The sequence below is a fragment of the Ammodytes marinus genome, assembly GCF_949987685.1.
Source record: "Ammodytes marinus genome assembly, chromosome: 6".
NCBI classification, from domain to species: domain Eukaryota; kingdom Metazoa; phylum Chordata; class Actinopteri; order Uranoscopiformes; family Ammodytidae; genus Ammodytes; species Ammodytes marinus.
In genome coordinates this window covers 14,732,387-14,755,707 of record NC_137235.1, presented here as the reverse complement: position 1 = coordinate 14,755,707, position 23,321 = coordinate 14,732,387, and the positions used below count along the sequence as shown (strand labels likewise).

General features: G+C 44.1%; 1 protein-coding gene across 3 annotated transcripts in view; it reads right to left on the bottom strand.

The window, feature by feature from the left end:
• The window catches only part of slit2 (slit homolog 2), a 90,414-nt gene that overhangs the window by 18,297 nt on the left and 48,796 nt on the right, over positions 1 to 23,321 (bottom strand). For all 3 annotated transcript variants that reach the window (XM_080029404.1, XM_080029405.1, XM_080029406.1), the window contains 16 exons: positions 17,099 to 17,170; positions 15,922 to 15,993; positions 14,895 to 14,966; positions 14,502 to 14,665; positions 13,908 to 14,046; positions 12,146 to 12,217; positions 11,893 to 11,964; positions 7,563 to 7,634; positions 7,096 to 7,239; positions 6,479 to 6,642; positions 2,443 to 2,593; positions 2,202 to 2,276; positions 1,798 to 1,941; positions 1,350 to 1,493; positions 994 to 1,160; positions 684 to 816 (listed from right to left, as the gene is read on the bottom strand). In XM_080029404.1, coding sequence (XP_079885530.1) covers positions 684 to 816; positions 994 to 1,160; positions 1,350 to 1,493; positions 1,798 to 1,941; positions 2,202 to 2,276; positions 2,443 to 2,593; positions 6,479 to 6,642; positions 7,096 to 7,239; positions 7,563 to 7,634; positions 11,893 to 11,964; positions 12,146 to 12,217; positions 13,908 to 14,046; positions 14,502 to 14,665; positions 14,895 to 14,966; positions 15,922 to 15,993; positions 17,099 to 17,170 — 1,857 coding nt within the window. The remainder of the gene's footprint in view (positions 1 to 683; positions 817 to 993; positions 1,161 to 1,349; positions 1,494 to 1,797; positions 1,942 to 2,201; positions 2,277 to 2,442; positions 2,594 to 6,478; positions 6,643 to 7,095; positions 7,240 to 7,562; positions 7,635 to 11,892; positions 11,965 to 12,145; positions 12,218 to 13,907; positions 14,047 to 14,501; positions 14,666 to 14,894; positions 14,967 to 15,921; positions 15,994 to 17,098; positions 17,171 to 23,321) is intronic.

Here is a 23,321-nt window from a genome sequence, read left to right as displayed (position 1 = left end):
CCCTGCATAAGCACAGCTGACAATTGTTAATTTGATCAATTCACAGCATCTGAATTGTTGACAGGAACGCAGGTGGACCGAATGACGTCACTAAACTGACTATTACAAACAGTATCCATCCCTGCCTCTTGTAATTTTAACACACCCAAAGTGAAACTGTTGGAATTCATTCATTGATAAGGTTAAGAGGTTCACAGTACAAAGACAGTGGGAAGCATGTGTGTGTGTGGAGTAACAAACATACCTCCCGCAGTAACAAAGAACATTTGTTTAAGTTTGGACGTGAATCTGTCAAATGAGACGGGCGAATAATGGCAGTTGTATACGCTACAGAAATCCCTCAAACGTGAATACTGCCAATGTGAATTGCCTTTGAATCTATCTGTCACTGCATAATTAACATAGATGCATATCATCACTGTCCACAAGATATCAAGTTTCTCCATATCACAGAATAATCAACATCTTATGGGTTAACACAATCATCATTCTTCATCTACATAAAGCATTTAAAAAGCCATTGGATTATCTGGAAAAAGGCACTGTTACTAAGCTAAAAACTATTTTTACTTAAAAAGTTTGGACATGTTTTTCTACAGGAAAAAATACTTTGTGGTATGGCAGCCATATACACTCTAAAGCCTTTTAGATTGTCCTAAGTGATGTGTTGGTCTGTAACTCACAGCTCGGTGGTTTCCTTGGGAAGGCCTTTGGGCAACGTGGTGAGGCCTTTGTTGCTGCAGCGCACCACCGTGTCCAGACAGGAACACTCTGCTGGACATCTCAGCACTGGAGAACAGCTGTTGTCATCGTTACCTGATACAGACAGACGGATGGATGAATGGATGGATGGATGGATGGTTTGGATGGATGGATGGATGGATGGACAGAGTGGTGGAGAGTGAATGGAGGATGACAGAATAATAAAGTTAGTCGGGGCTGCAGATGTTTTGCAGAGCGCCATGTGTAAAGTGTAAGTCTGCTCCGTCTCACCATCTTCACAGGCAAAGTCCTGGACAGCTACATCCTGGATGGGGATCTCCTTCAGGAAATAAGGATTCTGGCAGCGGGGGTTACCGGTGACGATGCGTTTCCTTCTCAGCCAATCGCCAAGCCAGGCCAGGTGACAGTTACAGTTGAAGGGATTGGCCAGGAGGTTGCTGGACGAACAAAAAGAGGAGATGGAATTTATTGTGTGTGTGTGTGTGTGTGTGTGTGTGCGTGTGTGTGTGTGTGTGTGTGTGTGTGTGTGTGTGTGTGCGTGTGTGTGTGTGTCGGTGTGTTTGTGTGTGTGTGTGTGTGTGTGTGTGTGTGTGTGTGTGTGTGTGTGTGTGTGTGTGTGTACTCACAGTGTGGACAGGGAGTGCAGAGTGTCGAAGGCTCCAGGGTTCATGGAGGTGATCTGGTTGTCGTAGAGCGAAAGCAGACGCACTGAACTCAACCCCACAAAGCTGCTGTTACTCACACAGCTGATACGGTTACTCCTCAGCATACTGCTCACACACACACACACACACACACACACACACACACACAACCAGACATGCATACGGTACAAACATGTTTCAACATACTGAGTTGTTTTCATAAAAAAATGAATAAAACAAAAAATAATGAATTTATGATAATATAAACCTGTAAATTATGCATGCTCACATGTTTTGTTTTGTTTGTGGGGACCTTATCACATAGTGTGACAGCATATTTGAATATTGCACATAATGTGATTGCCTATGCATCTAATTAGCTGTGTGTGTGTGCGCGTGTGTTTACGTATGTGTGTGTGTGTGTACCCACAGTGTGCGGAGGCCAGCGAGTCCCTTCAGCATGCGGTGGTGTACGTTCTCCAGTCTGTTGGAGGTCAGAATCAGTTCATTGACCCCCGCGGCCCCTTCAAATGTCCCCTCCTCTATGTCGGTGATGCGGTTGTTACTCAGGTTACTGCAAAGAGGCGGTAGCAGGAGCAATGGAGGTGAGAAGGCATGGAAACAAGAGGGAGGGCAAAGACAGCAACAATAGGAATACAATAACAATAGGAATGTGGAGTATAGGAGGGTAATGTATGTAAAGAGAAATACTCATAGTTTATTTTCTATGTCAACATGTGTACGATCATAGTCTTTTTCTCTGTGACCCAAGTATGACTCGCCGACAGCACATGTGACGCTTTGTTCCCGTTTTACAACAACTGTCTGACTCACATCTTCCTCAGCTGAGGCAACTTTTTGAAGATCCCCGTTGCCTCGAGCACAGTGAATTCATTGTTGTTCAGGCGCCTAGGAACGGAGAAGAGAAGAGGTGGTCACGCAGACAAAAGGGAGAGAACAACAGAAAAGACAGCGGTTGAGGAGGAGGAAGAGGAGGAGGAGGGGATCAAGGCCGATCCATACCGCAAACATGGATAAAAAACATTGTGTTAAGACAGAATGCAGTGTGACTCACAGCTCGGCAGTGTACTGAGGGATGTGATCGGGTATTTTGGTGAGTTTCTGGTTGGAGCAGTCCACGGTGGTGCCCTCGCAACGGCACTTCTCTGGGCAGGCCAAGTCGGCGAAGCAGTCCCCTCCTAGTTTACTGCGGTAGTCCTCCGTACCTTGGGTCACAACAATCACAATCAAAACGTCAGAGAAACGCCTGTGTCCTGTGCAAGGAGTTGAACCCCAGCGTTTACTGGAAGCCGCGTCCAACAAAAACACTGCAGTCGGCCAAAGTTAAAGGATGTGATACAATGCCGGAATTTTGAAATAATGCAGAGAGGGGCTGTGTGCTGCTTTTGTCTGGAGTGGAAGTTGTAAAAATTAACCAAAAAAAACAAACAGTCCTGATTATGATTGTGTGCAAAGTTCCCTGTGAGCATTATTTCGAAACTGCTGCATGTGTATCACTGCCTATAAGCAGCCAAGTTCATAAAACACACAAACTGTCAAGATAGAGAGAGAGAAAGAGAGAGAGAGCGAGAAAGAGAGAGAGTGAGAAAGATGTGAACACAGGAACACACGCATCCACGCAACAACAAACACATTGGAGTCTTTCAGTCCTGTCAGACTACAAAGCAACCGTTAGAGTTGGGAGACCACAGCACGCACAAACAAAACGGCATCACACATTACGCAGGGAAATGCTTGAACACACACACACACACACACACACACACACACACACACACACACACACACACACACACACACACACACACACACACACACACACACACACACACACACACACACACAGGTTGCGCGGGGGGGGTGAGATTGCTGTCTCTTGCATCTCGGCCATGCTGTAGGGTTTTGCAGGGCCGTTCCATGGTGCTTGACAGAACCATGTTCCACTTTAAGAACCTGGCAGCCACATGGTTAGATCAAGCACAAAGGAACAACCTGCTGACAGACTGCTCCTCCGCTGGAACACAGGGGTGGGAAAGACAGAGGGGCAAGAGGAGGGAGGGAGGGAGGGAAGAAACAAAGGGAAGAGGATGAGAAGGAGAAAAGAAAGAAGGAAGGAGAGAAAAGAGGGTGGCAAGGAGGAGAGGGAAGAATAGGAAAGGAGTTAAGGTAAAATTAAGGATAAGAAGCAGAGGAAAAGTCCAAGAAAGAAAGATGGAAAGATGAGAAGAAGGCAAAAAGAAAGAGAAAGTGGAGGAATTGTAGGACTTGGAGGAAAGCAAAGGAGAGAAATTGTATTGAGAAGGGTTAGGAGGAGGAGGAGGAGGAGGAGGAGGAGGAGGAGGAGGAGGAAGCTAGATGGTGGGAAAGAACAGTAAAGAAAAAAGTCTGGAGTCGTCGGAAAAAGAAGGAGAGACTGGAACATCTAAAAGACATCTAAATTCACAGACATAACAAAGGAGAGCAGCGTATAGAGAGGAGTGGGAGGAGCGCTACAGCAGCACTGAAGGCAAGAGAAGCCCTGACTTCTAGGAACACACACACGCACGCATGCACACACACACATGTACACACACACACACACACACACACACACACACACACACACACACACACACACACACACAAACACACATATACCAACAAACGTGCACACAAACACACACGTGAACTGAATGAACAGATAAAATACATGAACCATTGTGTGAGTTTCATTTAAATGTTCTGGTTGTTGTTGTTTGTTGATCAACAAGAGGGGTCACAGAGGGGAGTCAAAAGGTCACTGCGGAAGAGGTTAAAGGTCAGAGGCCAGCTCAGGGGACGAGAGGTGAGGGATTCGGAGTCATGTTTGAGTGTGTGTGTTACTTACAGCTGGTAACATGGTGTACTCCTGAGTGTGTGAGAGAGGCAGTAGGAGAGAGAAGAAGGGATTTCACTCGTTTGTTTGAACAGGAGGGGGGGGGGGGGGGGGGGGGACTGATGAAAAACGGAGAGAAAGTGCTGCAATTTTTTCCGTGTTCAGTCCCCAGGCAGTGATTCGTTTAAAGAGGGTAATGACTCGTGAATAGTGAGAATGGTGCTGGCATAACATGACATTTGGTGGGTGTTCTCATCCAACACACATCCCCGGCCGTGTTTGCTCGAAGACCGACTGACTCAAACTCGTTGTTTTGGATTCGCAAGATGACGTAGCCAGTCCTCAACAAACTCCCAAGGACATTATTTTGTTTTGTGTATTCCTTTACATCAACCACTTCAGCAGGTCCCATCTTCTCAACACCAAAACAAGAAATGGTTGGTGGGATAAAAAACTGCCAGAAGCTCCCACAATTCAGGATACATTGTTTTGTTCAAACACAAATATGAGATCGGATCCAACATATTACATCATGAAAATAGGGGACAAATTAAACTATATTGGTGTGTGATACCGAGGTTGTACCACAGGATAAAACATGTTTATTCAACTTTTCAACTGCAAATGTTCTTAAATTATTCAGCTTTGCCCTGTGTGTGCTATCTGGGCTTTGAAACCTCTGTCCCTCCGGTGAGTTCATGACTACACACACATACACGTTCACACACACGTTCACACACACGTTCACACACACACACACACACACACACACACACACACACACGCTTGCTCTCGTCCAACACGCACCATGCGTCCTCTGTGTGCTGCCGTGGTAATGACCGCCTTTAGCCCTGCTACTGATCTCATATGCATGTCTGATTTACATATTTCCCAGCGCTCCTCCGAGCATGGTTACAGCGTGACCTTTTGATGTTCTGCAGTGGGCAAAAGAGACACAGATGCTCGTGGACACACGCTCATACGTTAGCTATCATTAGATGTGCTAAGAAGCTAGAGGACTAATATCAAATATAGTCTCTGTGATGGCTGGACCAATATACTTTCATTTCTTAAGCATATTCTCTCATTACAGTGACCAGGTGACGGGGGCCTGAGCTTATTAATCCAGTTGTTTTTTCTCCCCCTTTGTCGTCAAGGTTACGGTTACAATCGAGAAAGAAAATATAGCCCCAGTGCAAGAGAGGGGTGTGATTATCTGGTGGCTGGTTAGACGTGATGCATTGCGATGCATTTTAAAGACAATTAAAAGGAAATGTCGTGGCATTCAAGAGGTGTCAGTCAAGGCAAGTCATTCCAAGTGTCAAGAGCGTGTGAGTGAGCAGCATCCGGAGTGACGGACCAAACAGTGTCTCACACCCCCCCCCCACCCCCCCCCCCCCCACACACACACACACATACGTTTACTTAGGTCACTTTTGGGGTCTTTATGTAAAATTATATTCAGTTGATTGGAGACTTATGTTGCTCTAATGTTTACTCACAAGTCATCATCTTATCATTGAGAAATAATTCCATGCTATACTTAATGGCAATGCAGGACGTGTGAAATAGGGAACCCCAGATAAGCTCGTAAAAGCTTGTCGGAGGGGGCCCAAAAACTGAAATGATAACCAGTACTGAGACTTTTTTAAACCTAACCCTTACCACTGACCCAAAAATCCACTTTAGTCCCAGATTGCGAAACCCGTCCCCAATCAACTGATATTAAGTGGTAGAAGTATACAGTATGTCCCTAAAAATGACTTAAGACATATCCACACCCAAGTACTCACACACAAACGAGCGCAAACATGCTCGATGTTCAATACCTGGGATGAAATACTGTTCTCTAGCTAATGGAGAGACAGAGACAGAGAGAGTGAAAGTGAAAAAACATCAAAAGACAAGACATTAAGTAAGCACTGGCTGTGTGTGTGTGTGTATGTGTGTGTGTGTGTGTGTGTGTGTGTGTGTGTGTGTGTGTGTGTGTGTGTGTGTGTGTGTGTGTGTGTGTGTGTGTGTGTGTGTGAATGTGTGCCTGTGTGTGTGGTTTTCCAAAAAATGCCGAAAAGAGGGAGTTGAGGTTAGTAAGAGAGGCTAAGGGGGAAATCCCAGTAGGGAGACATAGAATGAAAACAATGGAAAGCGAACAGTACATTTGGATCCTATGTGTGGGAGTCTGTATTCTGTGTGTCTGAGGTAAGGAGAGGGGGAGGTTAAACAATGGGTTTTTTACCTGAGCAGCGGAACTTCTTGCTTTTGATTTGTCCGATTCGTTTGTTGGCGAGCCGGCGGGGGCTGGTGCAGCGGGCACCGCTCGTCTCAATGGGATTGTCCTGCAGGTAGTCTGACAGCCACTTCAGATGGCAGTCACAGATAAACGGGTTTTGGGCCAAGTGGCTGATAAACCCACACACACACACACACACACACACACACACACACACACACACACACACACACACAAACAAAGAAAAACAAACCAGTAAGCTGTCAGTACAGTTTAGAGTTCGACATTTTGGACTCATTCATAAGACTTTGTGAAATCCAGGAAAAGACAAATTTTCTTTGACTTTAAAAAAAAATGTCTTTGTAAGATAAAGATTATATAAAGAAATATGTTTTTTAAGCAGTTGAAATAACAAACAATATTACATTTTTTTTAGATCAGAAGCTATACCTACAGCGCTTTTCTGAAACTATAATTGTTTTTTACTTTGGCTTACGACCACAGTTTATGTCCACAGTTGCCAGTTGCTAGTGCTCCGTATTTTTCACACCTTATTAGTCACTGCTATAAGCCAAGTCTGTGTGCACACTGGGCTGTGTGTGTTTGTATGTGTGTGTACGTACAGTGTTTGTATGGCTCTTAGTGATGCGAAGGTCCCCTTGGCGATGGTCTGGAGCTTGTTGTCATAAAGAGATAGCAGATTGAGGTTGTGCAGGTCCTGAAAGGCGTCCACACGCAGACACACTATCTTATTAGCATTCAGTAACCTGTAAGATAGAAGCGACAGGGACCGAGGGAGAGAGAGAGAGGGGGAGAGAGAGAGAGAGAGGGAGATGGTTCGATGAAGGCTTATCCTGTTACCATTCCAAAACGAGTGCTTCAAATGTTACAGGTCAGTGATGATGGCTCATGATGGTTTGGATAAGCACTTTTCAGCTGAATATCAATGAGATGCGGATGTGACTTCTTAAGTTGCAACTGTGTGTGCTCCTAGGTGTGTGTGTGTGTGTGTGTGTGTTTGTGTGTGTGTGTGTGTGTGTGTGTGTGTGTGTGCGTGCGTGTGTCTGTGGTCGTGTGCATGTATACTCACAATAGCTGTAGAGAAAACAGTCCCTCCAACAGACCTTTGGAAATCTCTGTGATCTTGTTCCCATATAGTACCCTGTTGAGCACAAATGCTACATCAGTATGAGCAAGCACACAAACAAATGTGTCTGGTAATATTATTAATTGTAACACTAAGCATGTACTGTAAAGAGAGCCATTATCACTACATTCTGTTCCTTTGATTGAGTGTCCTTTCCTAATGGATTCATTTGAGTGCCTTTTTTTTTCAAATATGAAATTCATATTTGGTAAGCGCTCAAAAAAAATTGTCTGCCTTTATGTCAAATTGTCACAGACCCTAATTACAAGCAGCCTGCAGGAATAATTCTGAATCCCAGGTGTCGGAAATGTCTGAGGGCTACAATCATTTCTCCTTAGAGGAATATGTGGCTGCAAGTAGTTTTTATTAAATAAAAATAAATGTATGGATTTTTTTATTTATTTTTATCTAACACATGTAGGGCATGTACAATCATATGAAAAAGTTTGGGAACCCCTCTCAGCCGGCATTATAATTGACTCTGCTTTCACAAAAAAAATATAAAAGTGGTATGTCTTTAATTTACCAGGAACAGCTAAGTACTGGGATGTTTTCCAAACAAAGATTTTTTGAAAAGCAGTATTTGGTTGTATGAAATAAAATAAAATGTGAAAAACTGGCTGTGCAAAAATGTGGGTACCCTTGTGGTTTTGTTGATTTTAATGCCTGTAACAGCATGTAAAACTGATGAATTTAAACACAAAGTTGGTTGGATTATGTTGTTAAGCCTTAAACCTCATAGAAATGTCTGTTTAATCATGAGAAAATGTATTTTAGGTGCCTAAATGCAAGTTGCACTTCTCTTTGACTCTCTGCTGAAGTGAGACAGAATGGGATCATCAAAACTGCTCCCAAAAGATCTTAAAAACAAAGATTATTCATTATCATGGTTTAGGGGAAGGCTACAAGAAGCTTTCCCAAAGGTTTCAATTGTCAATTTCTACTGTAAGGAATGTTGTCAGGGAATGGAAGGACACAGGCACAGTTGCAGTTAAACCCAGGTCTAGCAGACCAAGAAAAGTACAAGAGCGGCATATGCGGCGGATTGTGAGAATGGTTGCACACAACCCAAAGATCACCTCCAAAGACCTGCAAGAACATCTGGCAGCAGATTGTGTATCTGTACATGGTTCAACAAATCAGTGCAATTTGCACCAAAACATCTGTATGGCCAGGTGATGAGAAGGAAGCCCTTTCTGCGCCCACGCCACAGATACAGTTGCATGGAGTATGCAAAAGCTCATTTAGACAAGCCAGATTCATATTGGAAGAAAATGCTTTGGACTGATGAGACAAAAATTAAGTTATTTGGTCTTTATAAAAAGCAGATGTTTTGGTGCAAATTGCGCTGAATTGTTGAACGATGTACAGATACACAATCTGCAGCCAGATGTTCTTGCAGGTCTTTGGAGGTGATCTGTGGGTTGTGTGCAACCATTCTCACAATCCTCCACCTATGCCGCTCCTGTTTTTTTCTTGGTCTGCCATGCCTGGGTTTAACTGCCACTGTGCCTGTGTCCTTCCATTTCCTGACAACGTTCCCTACAGTCGAAATTGACAATTGAAACCTTTGGGAAAGCTTCTTGTAGCCTTCCCCTAAACCATGACAATGAACAATCTTTGTTTTTCAGATCTTTTGGGAGCTGTTTTGATGATCCCATTCTGTCTCACTTCAGCAGAGAGTCAAAGAGAAGTGCAACTTGCATTTAGGCACCTAAAATACATTTTCTCATGATTAAACAGACATTTCTATGAGGTTCAAGGCTTAACAACATAATCCAACCAACTTTGTGTTTAAAGTCATCAGTTTTACGTGCTTTTACAGGCATTAAAATCAACAAAACCACAAGGGTACCCACATTTTTGCACAGCCAGTTTTTCACATTTTATTTTATTTCATACAACCAAATACTGCTTTTCAAAAAATCTTTGTTTGGAAAACATCCCAGTACTTAGCTGTTCCTGGTAAATTAAAGACATACCACTTTTATATTTTTTTTGTGAAAGCAGAGTCAATTATAATGCCGGCTGAGAGGGGTTCCCAAACTTTTTCATATGACTGTATCTAGTGTAACCATCTTGGAATTAGGCTATAACCTTTCCTGGAGTACAGAGAGGTGAAACAGTTCTTCCGACCCAGCCAACATTATTTAAATGCAGAATCAAACCAACGGGGTGTAACTTACTGAAGGGAACGCAAAAAAACACCCGGGGCAAAACATTAAAGCCTGAATTGATAAGATCTTAATCAAAAATGACACCACCCTCTTTTCCTTTTTGGCTTCTAAGTTATAACACAAATACAACACCACCAGGAAAAACACTGACTCTGTGACTGGCTGCCAACAGCTGGCTTTATGTCAACACTATAGACATGAAGCTTAACTATTTACGAACACTTTTCATCTATATGTCACAATAAAAAAAGCCCTCCATAAATCTGGCTCTGAGCAATGTACGCTGTTATCAGAGAAAGGCTTTTTAAAAATAAATAGATCAGATTACATACATAAACAGGACAAGGCTGGGACTGCCACTTGCTTACCAAATAAATACTTTAGACGCACACACACACGCACGCACACAAGCATGCATGCACGCACATGCACACACACACACACACACACAGGAATAGTTATCAGTCATCTTTACGCTCCACGCTGAGTTGAGCGGTGCATGCAGGCAGTCGAAAAACATGTGCTTTAGATTGGCTTTTATTTCATTGTGCTGAGTGGCTGTCCCTGGGAGACCTGAGGTTGGGAAACTCACTACGCCGTTAGTGGACGCTTCATTTATGTCTCACACACACATATTAACACGTACTATTTTGCGCACCCACCCACCCACCCATTCCACACACACACACACACACACACACACACACACACACGCACGCACGCACGCACGCACGCACGCACGCACGCACGCACACACACACACACACACACACACACACACACACACACACACACACAGACAGACGTACTACAGACTTACAGACAGAATCGATGGCTCATTTACGAACCCTGACACACAATGGACACACAGTGCAGCTTGAAGTGAAAGCCATACTGTATGTGGTGTGTCAGCATGAATGTGTGTGTCCCATTCTCTCTGTGGTGAATGTGTAATGAAGTGGCAGAAGCCTCCATTCAGCAATTCAGCATTTATGAATTATTGACTTTGGAGAGACGAGACCTTAATATAACTTCTTCATGAAATAACGCTACTCCCTCCCTCCCTCTCCCCGCCTGTCTTCACAAAGCTTCACACGCACAGCAGATGGTCCGACCTTGGACTCGCGCCAACGAGGAAACAAGAAGCGCTGCCATTATTGTCTAAAACGTCAAATAAAAATGGTATTCTCTATTTGGTCTCTTTAAATTACGCCATGTTCCAAATTCAGGCATTTAGTAACTGTTGCAACATCAACTGTAACTTTAACTTTGTTGACTTGTTTTCAAATGTGACAAAGAATTAAGAATAAGGAACACAGTGTTTTTTTCTAAATTAAAAAAAAAGCATTGGAGTTATACTGGCTCCCATGGTGTGGGCGGTAATCATATGTTACAACTACTGTATGTAACTAGCTAGCCAGGTATACTAATGTTTGTAGTGTAGGTTGGTGCCTAAATGGCACATGGGTACATTTATAGAGGTCTACAAGGTTTTACTCCACTGATTAACACAGGTGAAAGCATTCTACACAACATACTATCCAACCATTGGCCAGCAAGACACATGTTCAGTGCCTTGCAGCGGGAATAGGAGGTGGTTTGAGAAACGGGATTGAAACTGCCGAACCCTGAGGTCAGAGGACGACCTGCTCTACATCCTGAGCTACAGCCGCCCCGCCTAGGTACAGTTGCTAAACTGAGATTATTGTTTGTTTATGTCCTGTGCAGTGAGGAAATCCTTTCAGATGTGCTCACTTGTAGGCGTTTTCCCCCCCACATATAATGATGCTTTGGCCTCACTGTTGGCTCGTGTAAATGGTGTCTGATGGTGGGACTGCTTGTGTTTCTTTCCCCTTCTTGCTTTGTTATTGCGCTCTCAGGTGTCAGAAATGATCTTGGGTGAGTGCAGTGTTAACATAACAGATAGAGGTGATGGCTTAAACAAAAAACGAAGTTATGATAAACTTTCACTCAGGGTCAAACAGATGTTAGAAGAGCCAGACGGTTCCTCGTGATTTTCAAAGGGATAAGGCGTTTTTTTTTTTTTTTTTTGTAAACCCGCAAACAAATACAAACATATCACACACAGTACTCACAGTGAGTTGAGGGAGCGCAGACCTTGGAAGGCGTCCGGAGCTAACTCTGATATCTGGTTGTTGCTCAAGTCTCTGTGAAGGACAGAGCCAAGAGAAACAAGACAGTCAGAATCCACGAGAGGGGGGAAAGAAACATGAAAAGTGAAACACGGAGGTCAACACAACCCACAAACAGGACAGAAAACAGAAGTTTTTTTGTTGTGGTTTTCTGGTTGACATGGTGCACAATACATGTATCTCCTCATCTACTCACATCCTGCGCAGCTTCTTATAAGGAGAAAAGGCCCCAGCTGGGATCACCTTGATGGCGTTTTGCTCCAGTCGTCTGGAACCAAACACACACACACACACACACACACACACACACACACACACACACACACACACACACACACACACACACACACACACACACACACACACACACATACACACACACACACACACACACACACACACACAGACCATTTAGAAGCAACATTAACATTCCCCATATCACAGTGCTATCGCTGCTGTATCGTCTGCTCGCTCCCGGGGGCTCTGGCTAAAGGGAACGTTTCCAGATAAGGCGCTTTGATGACCGTTGCCAAAGTCTGTCACTTTTCCTCTGATCTTTTGCCCTCTTTAACGTGTGTACAGTCAGACGTTCACACAAACACTATTGGACTATCTGGTCAGTGTTCCATTTAGTGCCAGTCCGACTCTGGCATGCAGAGCCCAGGCCAGGAGAGAGAAAGACATCTGGAGGGCTCAAACAAAAAAGGGGGAAAGGCGCTCTCTTAACATTTTAAAAGTTCAGTAACCGTGACGAAAAAAGGCGCAGGAGCATGATTTTGCAAACCAACCATTTGGTTGTGAAACATTTTTCCTAAAAAGAGTTTGTGTTTGCATTTGCTGTTCTCTTTTGTTCAGCTCCACTCCAGTAACATGTTTGACTGGTCAAAAAGGAGGATTGTATCATGTTATTTTGGGGCAAGTCCAAATCAAGTCTCAACTCAAGCCAAACTAATCAAAGTCAAGTCCAAAATGAAAACATATGCAATATACTTTACAATCGAGAGTCCAAGTAAAGTCAACTTATATGTCGGCTCCACTACTATTAGTGGATGTCAAAGGGAGGCAAATTGTAAAGAGTTTTGTCAAGAATGTTAAGATGTTAACATTTACAATTAGGTTGTCAGAGAAGGTTTCGATTCAGAGGGAGGTCTTCAATTGGGTCTCAGACCAAATGAGACCGGTCCAAATCAAGTCTTAGGGTCAATTCACGCACCACCAAGTTAAGTCACAAGTCTTCATGAGAAAGGCGTCTGCATACTTACCATTAAAATGACACAGCATTTGAACATTTTGCTGTCAGAGCCTTTTGTTGAACAGTTTTGTTTACAATAGCTGAAACTAATTCCTAAAAATGGTGAGACCCAGTAGTTCAATATTCAGGATGTGTGGCTTGAGGCTTTAAAACGCTTCTCCTCTACAAAGTCAAATATAGTCAAAATCACATCTTGAGTCCTAATTTGTTATGTACGTTTTTATGACTGATCTCCGCCAGTCTAAATCTGCTGGCTCTGATGGTTCCTCTCTCTCGTTGACGCCCGCCTCCACTTTAGATAGAGATGTGAGCTCTTTGTCCTTTGGATTCATCTTTCAATTCTATCCTCCCTCTATCCCTTTCATTATTTTCTTAAGCGGTGGAGAGAGCTGCATGGCCAGGCTTTCTCATTTCACAGATGTGTGGTTTTTATTCCGCCACACACAGAGAAAGAGAAGTAGTGAAACAGAAAGGTGGAAGGAGACAAAAGAAAGAAAAAGGGGGGGACGCAAAGTGAAAGATGGAGAGAGAAAAAGCGAGAGAGAGAGAGAGAGAGAGAGAGAGAGAGAGAGAGAGAAAATATCACTGCACCAAGCATGGATGCAGGATTTTTGAGTGCATGTATGTGCATGTAGGGGAAAGCAAGTGTGTATGTGTGTGTGTGTGTGTGTGGGGAGGGGGGGGGGGGATTATAAGTGTGCCTTACATCTCAGTAATGGTTTCAGGCAGGTTGGTGGGTATTTCTGTCAGTCCCTTCCCTCTGCAGTCCACGATGTTGTTACTGCAGGTGCAGGACTCGGGGCACTGTAACACACTGCAGGTGGACGATGATGACGACTGGTGACCTACACAGAGACAGAGGGCCAATATTATCCATGGATAACAGTTACGCTTGGTGTAAAATCCCAGAGGTGAACAATATCCCAGCTGACAGAAGAACTCAGTGAAGAAAAAAAGTGTATTTTGGTGAGTGCACTGTGTGTGTGTGTGTGTGTGTGTGTGTGTGTGTGTGTGTGTGTGTGTGTGTGTGTGTGTGTGTGTGTGTGTGTGTGTGTGTGTGTGTATGTGTGGGTGTTGGTGGGGGGGGGGGTCAAGCCAAGCCATGCAACAGAACATGAATACTCGCCTTCGTCTTCATCTTGAAAAGCACAAGCAAAAGGGACAGTAGGAAAAAAAGCAAATGAGAGAAAAAAGCAGAAAGAAAGGTTTTGCCACTGTGTAACAACAATAACTAGCGCATGTACAGAATGTCGCCCCAAATAGACGTCAAAGCAAAAAATAAGTCAATGTCGGCCAATACCTGTGCAGACAAACTCCTTCTTCTGCACCTCTGCCACGTTGTGCCCCCTCAGATGCGGCGGGGCCATGCACTGCGTGTAGAGACCCAGGCGGGGGCGCTGTCGCAACCACTCGGACAGCCAGGCCACGTTGCAGTCACACTGCAGGTTGTTGGAGTGCAGGCGACTGGCAAAAGAAGAGGGGATGGGGAGAGAACAGGTGGGAGGGAGGGAGGGAGGGAGGGAGAGGAGGAATGATAGATTTGAAGACAAGGACGGGGAGGGGAGGAGGGAGAGGTGCAAGTTCAAAATCGATCAATCGATTGAACAAACAGGCAAGGAGATGAGAGGAATCCTTCCCCTCGGGCCGGTAATAGGTACAAAAAAATGCCCGGTGTCGGTGTGTGTCCACTTACAAGGTTCTGAGCTTGGGCATGTGGTTGAAACTGGCCACGGACAGTCGGCTGATGTTGTTGTTGTTGAGGGTGCTGAGGAGAGGAGAAAGATGAGAGAAGACACAACAGCACATTTGATTGATAGGCCTCTTCTGCAATCACAGGGTTTTTTTTGCACTTACACAGAGAAGAGGCTTCTTGGGAAAAGATGGGTATACGGAATTTCAAGTCGGTGAAATATTTAACTCTGGTACGTAAATCCTGTCAACTGAACCCGTCTTTCAAATAAGTTGTGCCTCGATAACCCTGAGTTTTGTAAATTTTCCCTTTTACATAATCTACTCGCTTACTGGCTGAGCTGGCTTTAATCACATGAGGCAGCGCATATAGGGGACTTAGTAATACGTCCCCTATGTGCGCTGCCTCATGTGATTAAAGCCAGCTCAGACTTGACAGTGTTCCTTGCTTTTTCTCCGACAGAACATTAAAACATAATGTCATTATTCCCTATTAAATTGTTGAGACTGTCACTGCAGGACACAAAGCAAATAATTGACATATTGGAATAATTGGATAATGGATACCCTGAAAACAAGCAAACAAATTATAATTCAAAGCAAAAAGAAAATTAAAACGCATATGCATTTAATGTATTCTCTCAAGGCAAATCAAGTGTGATTGTACACCTTGTACATCTATTCATATACACAGTTACCTAGCAAACGATCCATAATTTTGATATTTTGCCGTTTAAAAAAAACTTTAATTAAATGCTCGCTCACCATTTTAAAAATTTGTATTGGCTTTAAAGTCAAAGCAATCTTGCCTTATCCCTCACTATATGATAAAAAAGAGAGGAGAGAAAAATACAGTGTACAAAATACAGTATGTACAAAACTGTCTTTTTCTAGGAGCTGCACGGCCAATGCAGTCTTTTAAAGGTCAATGAGGATATTGGCTGTTCCATAACCCCACTGCTGTTAGCGGTCAGATCACTGAAGCCTCTGCTGTGGTTTCGGCAGGGTGACTTAATAAAACAGGTACTTACAGCACTTCCAGGTCACGTAACGCTCGGAAAGCACCATCTTCAATACAGCTGATGTGGTTGTAGTCCAACTGGCTGCATAAACACATGCACACACAAAGAAGAAAATAAAAAAAGAAGCTGTTTAGATGTAAAGGCACAGTATATGTGAAAGGCAAATCAAGACAGCTAAAGAAGACAAAGGAACAGCTTCCCCCGTGGCCTACTCATCGAAAACCTAACTCTGTCCAACCTGCATCTTTGCCTTTAGTTCTATCTTTTGAGCTCCTTGCTCTTTGTAGATTACTTCTAAATGTTCATATACTGTACATCTCTGTGTCCATTCTCGTTTCCTGCTCTCTTCTATCTGACGTCTAATTTGTACGCGCTGCTTTTTACCTCTCTCCTTCCTTCCCTCCCTCCCCTTCTTTTAGAATCGCTTTGCTGAAACAATTTAATTAAGACATAAGGACAGTAAATCATGTGCTGTCAACCCCATGCATATGCACGCACACACACACACACACACACACACACACACACACCCACACACACACACACACACACTGCCCTGTCCTTTTACAATAATTGCAAGGCATTTCAAAAAGATGATGTGAGGTGGAAAAAAACAAGGATGCCTCGAAATACAGTAAGTAAAAAATCCATATGTCTAGAATTACTGCTGGGCAATTACTTTACCTGACAATTATCGTCAATCATCATAACTAGGACTGAGGCATAGCAAAGAGGGGAAAAAAACATAAATGCCACATAAGGCAACATCCATAGCACACACACACACACACACACACACACACACACACACACACACATACACACACACACACACACACACACACACACACACACACGCACACACACACACACACACACACACACACACACACACGCACACACACACACACAGCTGCTAATGAGCAGCGGTGGCGGTCAATACAGCAAACAGGAGGCACATGACATTTAACACAATGAAATATTGATGCACTGGCACACGGGGGCTGTGCACAATTTGCAAACACGGTGAGTCAGTGATGGACGCCTGCATGCTTTTTTCTGTGTGTGTGTGTGTGTGTGTGTGTGTGTGTGTGTGTGTGTGTGTGTGTGTGTGTATGTGTGTGTGTGTGTGTACGCTGCCACACCACCATCACATACACAGGAAGTTCTGCAAAGTGCCACTTACAGGTTCTTGATCTCCACGGCTCCCCGGAAGGCTTTCCTTGGAACCCCCTGGATCTGGTTCTCGCTGAGATCCCTGGACACAGAAAGAGAAATGAGGAGGTAGAGTTAAGCCCAGCTGTCACACAGCCACTCTCTTTGCAGCACAAGCACTTGATGTAATCAACTGAATGCAGCGGGGGGAACTTCAGAGCCAGAAAGAAATCATTTGCTAAATTGAGCTCCTTCGCCAAATTGAATCAGCTGTCTCGATTCTTCTCTCAGTGACAGAAAAAAAACAAACGCCTTCTCTGACGAGTGTCCATGTATCTACAGGCAGATGCAATTCAACTATCTGCTTTCAGCATCCTTCCAACTCAGGTGAAAGAGAGGCTATACATGCTTAAACAACCTGTAGGGGGCACTAGTGACCTCCGCTTCTCTATGAGCTTTCTGTCCCTCCTCTCATCTCTCCCACTCATCTCTCCCACTCCCACTCTACCCCCCCCCCCCCCCCCCCACCTTCCTGAGCTTTTAAGGAGTGAGTGATGGATATTGGTGGGTGTACGCATGCGTCTGTGTTCGTAAGTATGAGCCCTGGGGTTTACAGAGATTTAATTTTCAGCCACTTTAAGCAAGCTGAACCTCGGAGCACAGGGGAAAAAAAAGAAAAACAAAAGAATACACACAAAATTGACTGCAGAGAGTGACACACACCTCCAGCCATTTGTGTTCATGTGGGCTCTTGACTCACACCAGAAACATAAATACACTAAATCACACGAACAGGTGTCTCACACAGAGTTGAATCTACAGTCTGCAGCTGAGTGAAATACGTTCATGCTATCACTGGTTGGTATAACAACTTGATTTAGTGAAGGACACGCACAACTGAAGGTGCTGAAGGGATGGCCAAAAAACGAGGACCATGGAATGAAGTGTTAAGCACGCTTGCATACACACAAGCAGATATATAAATAAATTCATTTTAAGTTGAAGTATGGATTTAACTGTCTGGAAGTATGCAGATGTAAAAAGCTCATAAACAATGTCAACATGGGAGAAAGAGGACACACACCAAAGCAGAACCAAGTTCCAGACATACCTATTTGACCTTTCACCGTTGACCTTCCAGCTCTTGACCCTGGCTGTGGCCCCAGTGACCCCCACCGTGCTAATCGGCTAACTGCTAATGCCCCGGAACATTCCTCACATTCCTGTGTCTGTGATCGTATGATCAGGGCTGCAGGTCACACATCCATCCCCTGATGTTTCCACCTGCTGCGTCTTCTGCAGAACACCTGCATCAAAAGTCATCGTTTGTTGCCCCCCAAAAAAGGCAAATGACAGAGAGGGTGTTTAAAGACCGAGGACCATAGTACTAATCTTTGGTAGCCAAATAAAATGGCAAATGTCTGTCCATTTTTGCATTTAAAAGGAATAAGGGAATTTAGCCGTTAGAGACGTCAGGGACACAAATACACAGAATTGGAATACGCTTTCTCCGGTGACTGTAGCTTATTAGCAAAGAGACAGACGTAGCAGGGATACTGGAGAAAAAGAAAATGCACTGATCTGCATCTACACCCACTAATAATGGCATCTGCAGGCAACATTTGAGATGTTCAAAGTTGGCTATAGCAAACTAACTACTACGAGGGGCAACACAATTGTGTTTCCTGGCTATATGAAGAAAAGTTCCCCCTGTCCATTTGGTATATGCACAATATTCCACAACACCCCACAAATGTAAAGAGAAATATCCCCAAAACATACTGTACATACATAAATATGTATGTGTACACCTGTACCTGCCTGCACACTCACACACACATGCACATACTGATGCCATGACAAGCTCAATCAACCTGATCCTGCAATGAGACTTTACAAATAAACATAGATGAAAATAAGGCTTCATCTTTGCTGTTCTATAAACAAAACACAAACACACACATGTTCTTCTCCTCATTTGTGTGCACACAGACACACACACAAGCTCACGGACACACAGCGGCTGGTCTGAATCAAATAGAGTGTATCCTGATACTGTTTTTACAGGGCCAGGGGGGTTTGGAAAACAGCCCCGCTGCTTTAACCGCTGGAACTCTAAAACCAAATAAACTCTCTGAAAGTGCTCCTTAAACTCACACACACATACACACAAACACACACACACAGCAGAGTATGTAGCTATACAGTTTGCATCTACTTCATCTGCCTATCGGATGTAGAAATCAGTAAGGAACTTGTTAATATGTCCTGTGTGAGTAGTTGACAGTCTGACAGTTTATACGCATACGTTTCAGGACGCACAGAGATCTCACTGTAAACGACTGAACACAGACAACTAATCTTGGCCAGAGTGTGTGTACACACACACTTAACATGTTCACTTGGGAACGTACAACTCCCTTTTCCGTCACAATTATGGTACTGCAAGTACGGCAAACACTATGGAGGTAGGGGTTGCATGAGAGAGGTGAAGTAGTGCATGCTAGGCATGTAAGAGAGAGAGAGAGAGAGAGAGAGGTTGTGTGTGTGTGTGTGAGAGAGAGAGAGTTTGACATTAGCCTTTATCTTCTGATGCAATGAGATGATTGGAAATTGATTTTCACCTTGTCCCTATGATGTACGACAAGGGGGATGGTGGGCAAACTCACACACACACACACACACACACACACACACACACACACACACACACACACACACACACACACACACACACACACACACACACACACACACACACACAACACACACAATGCATAATTGTGTGATTGGCAGTTTTGGTTAGTGTGGAGCCCTGAAATAAGAGCAGGAGAACACTCTAAACCCTATTTATCAATCAGACCACCAAAGAGGAGAGAGAGAGAGAGAGGGGGAGAGAGACAGAGAGAGAGAAGAGTAAGTTTTACCCCAACTAGGAAATTGACTTCTCTGGGACTTAGGAGGGGATTTTCCTCCCCAGTTTGGCGCCAAGGCACCTGATTCAATTTCAAATTTAGTTAAATCGTTTGGTAAAGGACCCACCCACCACTTCCCCTCTCGTTCTCTCTCTATCCTTCTCTGGCTTTCCATCTTCTTTTCTCTTTCACGCTTCCTTTTTCCCCGAAATTGGTCTTGTTTTTGGACTTCCCCAAGGTTTAACCCCTCACCTCTGCCCCTGTGCCTAAACCGGGAGGTTACCTTCATTAAAACAGACTCCTGCTGAGCCTAGTGTGAGTGTGTGTTTGCATGTGTGTGTGTGTGTATGCGTGTGCATGTGTTTTTTTTGTAAAGAACCCACACAGGAAGTAAATCAAGCTGTTAAGTTGAGAACCTTTTGAAACACACACACACATATACACACACACACACACACACACACACACACACACACACACACACACACACACACACACACACACACCCCACACACACACACACTCTCACACACACACACACACACACTCACACACACACAAACACACACACACACACACACACACACACACACACACACACACACACACACACACACACACACACACACACACACACACACACACATTGAAAACTGACAGCACACTGCCAATGCAGGTTGGGAAACACTCTCCCTTTGTTTTTTCTTAAATCATCACATTTTTAGTGTCGACAAGGAAAATAAAGCTTTTGGAAAACATTCAAACCTGCTAAGAATAGCCTTTGCCTTGGTGGCATTCATCATATTATACCTTTTTTATGATCTCTCAGCTGTCTGATATAACGAACACAGACAAATATGTTACATTGTTATAGAAACAACTTTTGAAACTCCTTGTAGGTGATCGCAGTGAGCTCACGCTCAGCAGAAGTTTTGGGGCTGTGTCTCTAGCAGATGTTGGCTGTGATGCACAACTTTGTCATTTGTTAAATAGGAAGACAAATATGAGGATATTTAGCTGCTTTCACAATAATTTGGTGTCTCTGTCTCACACCATAGAGCAAAGATCATGAAGAAGAACATCTTTAAAACATCCTTACTTAGTCCTCCTCTTGACCATTTTAATATTAGTCTAACTCTTCTGACCTTCTCCTTCTCTGTTTTACCTCACCTCTGTGTGTGTGTGTGTGTGTGTGTGTGTGTGTGTGTGTGTGTGTGTGTGTGTGTGTGTGTGTGTGATGGAGTCAGGTCTCCTGTGTTAAGGGCTTAGTGCTGCTTTTCAAAAGGGTCTTTTCAGAGTGAGAGGAGCTTTTGACGCCCTGTGTGTCTAAGAAGACCTGGGCATGAAAGAGCAGCACTCAATTCTCACACATGCATCCCTCATCCTTCCCCTCCTCCCTTGTCGTTCTCTCTCACAACGGACTGACACACACACACATACACACACACACACACACACACACACACACACACACACACACACACACACACACACACACACACACACACACACACACACACACACACACACACACATACACACACATACACACACCCTCTCTCTCACCTACTTTTATACAGTTTCTGAACCTCTTTTTTACGTGCCCAACTGCCACAAGATTCTTCCCAGGTCTAGCAAACTGGGGGGGTTCATTTGGATATACATACAAGTGTGTATGTGTCTCTGTGTGTGTGTGTGTGTGTGTGTGTGTGTGTGTGTGTGTGTGTGTGTGTGTGTGTGTGTGTGTGTTTGTGCGTGTGTGTGTGTGAAAGTTTTGGCCAGAGTTGGCAGAGCAGTAAACTAATCATCTTGTTCAAATCCCATTCGGAGACCTTAATCCTATTAAGTATAAGAATGTGTGAATGGGCAAAGACGGAGCTGGAAGGAGTGAAAAAGGAAAAACAGAGAGAGGGAGAGTGAGAAAGAGATGGACACTGTAGGACTGCAGACGATAAGACGGACACTGTGCCAGAGAAGGAGCCAGTTTTGGTTTAGTTAGTGGGGTCGTTATGACAGTCATGGAGAAAGATCAAGACTAATATGAGACAGGGACTCATTGTCTGTGTGTGTTTGTGTGTGTATGTGTGTGTGTGTGTGTGTGTGTGTGTGTGTGTGTGTGTGTGTGTGTGTGTGTGTGTGTGTGTGTGTGTGTGTGTGTGTGTGTGTGTGTGTGTGTGTCGATCATTCAGCTAATTCAGGGAGTAATGCCATGAAGTGGACCCCCAAAGATCACACTTCTCTGAGCAATTAGGAGGAGAAAGACTCCTAGAGACAAGAGAGGAGAAAGGAGAGGGAGGAGAGGAGGCTTGCTGAAGATGATGCAGAGGATTATTGAACACACTGGGTAAGCACATCGGAATGTGTAGGAATGTGTGTGTGTGTGTGTGTGTGTGTGTGTGTGTGTGTGTGTGTGTGTGTGTGTGTGTGTCTGTGTGGTAAGTGCTGTATGATAAAAATAATTATGGTATATGGTGTAGAGTGTATGTAGGAGATTTTGGGTGGCAGTCTATTAAAATCAAGCATGCACAACATGATAAAACATTGTTGCTACTTTTTGCTCGTTCAACTTATTATGCGGAATCACACACACACACCCTCCCAAACACACACACACACACACACACACACACACACACACACACACACACACACACACACACACACACACACACACACACACACACACACACACACACACACACACAGCCCCGTCTTTCAGCCTCTCTTCTAAACTAATATTGACTCTCGCTCATGAATGACAGATCTGCGGTCTTCCTTCCTCTCGTTGTCTTCCTGTCTCATTGTCTGCCTTCTTTATTCGCCATCACGCCTCGCACAAATATTTCAAATGCCAGGTGGGATGGTTGCTATGGTTACTGGACCATGGTGGACACCTCGGGGACATTTGGACTTGACAGAGAGGATGTCCCCTGTGTGTGCTTTGAGTGTGCGCCTGTCTAGCTACCGGGATGGGAAACTGCCAGAAAAGGTTTTTGTGTGTGTTGCCTCCACGAGTCATAATGTCACAGAAGTGCTCAGTGAAAAAGCTCTAGTGCCAGTTTTATTTTTTGCTAATTGGCTAAGGAATTTTATTTTGCATGGACTTTTATACTCTGAATACAGACAGGAAAGCTACGGTGATTGCTTGGTGAAAAAAAAAGCTACAAAAATGAAAAGCTACATTCTGCCTCCTGAGGTCCTACATAAATAGCTCCTGCCCTTTCCATTCAGCTACCAATAGTTTTGTACTGAGCTCTCAACAAAGACGAGCTGAAAGCTGCCCGCCAAACTTGTAACACAAGTGTCTCTTGTTGCTGAGGAAACAACACACTTAGCAGG